The sequence below is a fragment of the Malus domestica genome, chromosome 15, assembly GCF_042453785.1.
Source record: "Malus domestica chromosome 15, GDT2T_hap1".
Lineage (NCBI taxonomy): Eukaryota > Viridiplantae > Streptophyta > Magnoliopsida > Rosales > Rosaceae > Malus > Malus domestica.
In genome coordinates this window covers 54120485-54125122 of record NC_091675.1, presented here as the reverse complement: position 1 = coordinate 54125122, position 4638 = coordinate 54120485, and the positions used below count along the sequence as shown (strand labels likewise).

Sequence of the window (4638 nt, the reverse complement as noted above, 5' to 3'; positions counted from 1 at the left end):
CTTGTTCGTGGCCTCCGACACGCTATTCTCATTGTTCAACATGGTCTCACCGTCTGACTGCTGTTTTTGTTTTGGATTTGATTTTGGAACCCCTCAAGGAGGAGACAGACAAATATGTACTACCAGTTTTTGCCACTTCACATGCTCTACTTTTGCATTATTTTATTTATTTTTACTTTTTTTTCCGGGTCAACATATACGTATGTGGGCTGTGATAAAACATTAACCTAAAACTTTCTACAAATGTGTGGGTCCCTTTCACAATAATAATCAAACGGCTAATCGATTTTAACAATTTTCTATTAACGTATCGGAAGAACTTGAAAATTTACCAATTCGGATCATGAGATTAATATAATTAACAACGGAGCGGTGTCTGGGTGGATAAGCACAAAAAATTGTCAGAAGTATTTACTCGTTTGGAAGTATTAAAAACCCTTTTGTTAAAAGTGCTTTTCGCAGAAAGAATTTAAGTATTTTTTCAAAATCCATTCGCATTATTACTAAGAATTAATCCAAAACACTCTCATCGAAATCTTCTTGTGCAATAAGCTTGAACAGGAATAGAAAGAATCACGAGCTAAAGCGATAGAAACAGCAAAACGATCACTTCTCGGGCTTAATTAGCCGGGAAAACAACGAAAGAATCCGATAAAACTCTGTCACAAAACTGGAAGCAGGCAAAACTTGCAATCCAAACCAGAAACATAAAAATGTCCGAATAACTAGCAAGCAACGAATGAAAGAAAATGGGGATTACTGTGGATCGATCACCATTGCCAGATTAAGCCTTGAGCCGCCCGTAGTACCTCGCCTTCTCTTGGGTAGTCTGGAAGCGACCGTGACCAAATTTGGACGATGTATCAATGAACTTGAGCTTAATGTCCTCCAGAGCAACCCTAGATGTTTGCTTCAGAAGCGTCTGCCTCAAAGTAACAACGCGCTTTTTAGGACCCACGCAGCAGCCTTTCATTAGAAGGTAATCCTGCTTCACTTCACCGTAGTGTGGGAAACCTCCCATCGGGGTAATATCCTTCTCAGTCCTGAACATAAAAACATTTTAATATCATCAGTAAAAGTTCATGTTAAACCCAATTTCCAACACGTACAAGTAAACCAATGATGCAAATTCGATCCCAGTGAAGTCAAACGAAGAAGAAAATTACAAAGGAAGAGGCACCAACCTGTCAAATTCAGTCATTGCAGAGTGCGACTCTTGATCAGCCTTTCCGAGCTTGTAAATCTTCTTGTTCATCTCAGTACGATGGTGGTAACCATTCTGCCCAGCCCTGGCAACAGTAAACGACACCCTAGCTGGATGCCAGGCACCAATACAGGCTACTTTACGTAGACCACGATGGGTCTTACGTGGAAGACGGGTGACGCCCCATCGAGTCACCACACCCTCATAACCCTTCCCCTTAGTAACCCCAATAATGTCAATCATCTCATCTTTCTGGAAAACAGCATCAACAGGAACCTGCTTCTCAAACATGCTATAAGCATAGTCAACCTTCTTTGCAATGTCCCCACCATTCACTTGAATCTCCATCAGATGGGCTTTCTTCTGCTTCAATCCCTTCATTTTCCTAATCTGCAAAAGATAAGCCAAAAAAAGAAGATTAGATTAAATTCTAGGTAAAAGTTTAGCAATAGAACATCGGAATGGCAGCAAACAGGGTAACTGTTTTACTTAACACCTTCAGTAATCACATACTTTTTTTCTGTTCAGAAAACAAACCAATATAATTTACCTGGGTGTGGGCTAAAACACGAATCACAGTGCAATATTTCTTCATTTTCTCCAACTGAGCCTGGATGTCTTTTTTCCCATCTTCGCTCTCATACTTTTTTGAGTACTTGCTGAATGCTTTCTTTTTTGACTTGCACCAGTTCTTGTAGAATCGCCTCTTCACCTCCTCACTCAGATGCTGGGCCCAAACTGTGTCCAAGGAACGGAGACCACGAGGTGTCTTCACATAACCAACAACACCAACAACCACCATTGGTGGTGTTTCAATAACTGTAACTGCTTCACATGTTTCTTTCTTGTGTAGCTCTGCAGGGAAATATTAGTTTCAGAACATAATACGGAGTACAGATAATATATAATTAGACCAAGCACAAAGAACAAGCCACAAAGCAATACTACAACACTTAAGTAACCGAAAGAACAGGTTACAACTTCTAAGCCAAGTAAATAACATGGTACTAAAATTCAATGGGAACTGACAAAGAATAATAGAAAATAGATCGCTCATAACTTGAGAACACTGATCAATAAAAACCGCGTAAACCTTAAGTCAAGGAAACATAAAAAATAAAAAAAAATCAGCACAAGCATTGTTCTGGTACATACAAATCATCATAGTATTCTATAGAATTTACAATGCAAATGCAAAAATTTTGCTTATGAAAAATGTCATCAATATAATTCTCCTAATTTTTATCTTATATTTCTATTAAAAAAATTTTATCACAAAGTTTTCCTCAAAGTAATAGTTTCCTAAAAAACTAGGGTAAAACAATAGACCAACTCACTTGACCCGGGTTTTTCAACATCTCTCACAATATGGGTCATTCCAGCTTTGTATCCCAGGAAAGCAGTCAATCTGGGAGTTTTTGTTGGATCATCTTTGGGGAAGGCTTTCACTGTATAAACAAAATCATGTAAGCCAGATTTTCCAACGAGAAAACAACCCTAAAGTTAGATTAAACAGTTTCATAAAGAACAGTAACAGAAAAAAAATACAGTATTAAGATAGAAATACCAACTGTTGCTGCTACAATCTAAGCGGATAAAACATACATATAGCATTCCATTGTGGATATACACTGAGAAACCAACAACTTGTATGTGAAATATTAGATATTAGATATAATATAAAATGAGATGCAACACGGACATTTGTACCAACCAAGCATTCTCATTCCTATATAACTGAACCAATGGGTAAAATACAGGTCCACAAGTTACGTGCAACTTATAAAGCTCCTTCACAATAGTAACACACACATAAGATAAAAAGCCAGTGCATTTTCATTGGAAAAAAAATCAGGAGCAAGTTCGAACAAACGCGAGTCAATATATCATTGGATTGCACCTTTCAAAGAAACACAGACTACTAAATAGCACGTTAAAACTGAAAAAGAAGAATAAACCTTTTCCTCTGTGGCGGGCTGCTCTTTTCCTTGGAAGAAACCCCAAAGAGCCATGTCTTGGGTGCTCAAACTTACGATGAGACATGGTTCCTTCTCAAACTAGTCTACAAAACTCCAAAACCTCAGATTTTCTTACAATTACTCAAATAAATTCAGTCATGCATCTCAAACAATAATAACACGTTCAGGTAAAAAGAATTAAACAAATTATTTTCACACATTGATAAAGAAAAACAATACAGCATCCACATAAAATTAAACTACAAAAATGATTTTACCAAACGCCAAAAACTAATCATTGTGGTATTACCATTAAAAAAACTCCAAAAATTGATCACAAAAGATCTTAAAACTGTAAAAAAAAAAATGTAAATCCTTCAAAATAAAACCATTTGATATAATTAAAAAAAAATGCTGGCAAGAAACCATTGCACTGTTGCAACTTCAAGGTCCAAAAATTGGTTGTAAAATATCTTAAAGCTGTAAAAACAATTTAAAATAAACTGGAATCACCAAAGCGCACGAAAACAATTGAAATCTCAAAGGAGACGCCCGTAAACCGAAAACATGGTAGAATACAACCACATTCTCCAATCGGCGACACAAAATGCTCCCAACAACCAAAGGCCTATGGCACAACAATGGTGCCAATTCTCGGGCTCCTCCGTATTTCTTTCCAAAACCCCAATTAGGGTTTTGGCAAAACCAGAACCCCTTTGAGACTCCAGCCTTGATTACTCACAATGTTCTCATGGGAAGCAATTCGGTTTCGCCAACGGAGGAAGTTAGTAGCATCCAACACGTCCACAGTGATCAGGGCAACAAGTACTAATTAAAATCACAACAAATACAAACGGAAATTCTATGAAAACCCCAAAAATCTAAAAGTCCTAAAATTAAACTTTCATATTATTGATCCAAAATTAAACTTTCGATTCAAATTTCCATGAATTATGGGCATTGGTAGAACTATAAATTAAAGAAGAACACAAAAAACTTCCATGAATTATTTGAAAGGCCTAAAATTTTCAGAGAAATTGAACGATGCTACCTGCGAATCGAGAGGATGAGAGGGAAAATGCAAGAAGCAAGAGGCGCAACCAGCTGGATTGGCTTCGGTGAGACTGACTGAGCAAACCCTAGCTATATTAGTTGTGGGGTCCTACAGTGCTTTTAAAGTGGAACCCACGGCTACGATTAACTTGTCAAAATGATAAAATGATAACATGGATTGTTATCCGTTAGATTTAGGGCACAATGGAGTTGGGGTTAAGTTGGGCCTCGTATAACTATCGGGTTCGGTCCAACAGAAGTTGGACAAAAGGCTTATATTAAACTTGGAGAATTTGTTAGGTCAGAGACCTGGGTCGACTAGCCCATGAACGAGTTCATTTGGAACTATTTTCGGGTAAAACCACGAGGGTAATATGGCTCGTTTGAAAGTGTTTTTAAAATAACTAAAAACGTTTTAATAAA

General features: G+C 37.3%; 1 protein-coding gene across 2 annotated transcripts; it reads right to left on the bottom strand.

The window, feature by feature from the left end:
* Window positions 1–589: 589 nt before the first annotated feature.
* LOC103402420 (large ribosomal subunit protein uL3y) lies at window positions 590–4346 on the bottom strand. Of its 2 annotated transcripts, XM_008341171.4 has the most exons (6): window positions 4214–4346; window positions 3163–3266; window positions 2542–2652; window positions 1755–2059; window positions 1185–1594; window positions 590–1043 (listed from the first exon to the last, which is right to left on the bottom strand). In XM_008341171.4, the coding sequence occupies exons 2-6, from the start codon at window positions 3245–3247 to the stop codon at window positions 785–787; spliced, it is 1170 nt and encodes a 389-aa protein (XP_008339393.2). In that variant the 5' UTR covers window positions 3248–3266; window positions 4214–4346; the 3' UTR covers window positions 590–784. The 2 variants fall into 2 exon arrangements, with proteins under 2 accessions (XP_008339393.2, XP_028950333.1); XM_029094500.2 differs by lacking the exon at window positions 2542–2652.
* Between the last annotated feature and the right edge of the window lie 292 nt (window positions 4347–4638).

Bases quoted from the DNA above. Each gene is read 5' to 3' on its own strand.
- LOC103402420 (XM_008341171.4), bottom strand. From the start codon at position 3,247: ATGTCTCATCGTAAGTTTGAGCACCCAAGACATGGCTCTTTGGGGTTT. The intron at 2,653-3,162 runs GTTTATTCTTCT...TTGTTTATACAG, and splicing joins AGCCCGCCACAGAGGAAAAG to TGAAAGCCTTCCCCAAAGAT. The intron at 1,044-1,184 runs GTTGGTGCCTCT...TTTTATGTTCAG, and splicing joins GCAATGACTGAATTTGACAG to GACTGAGAAGGATATTACCC.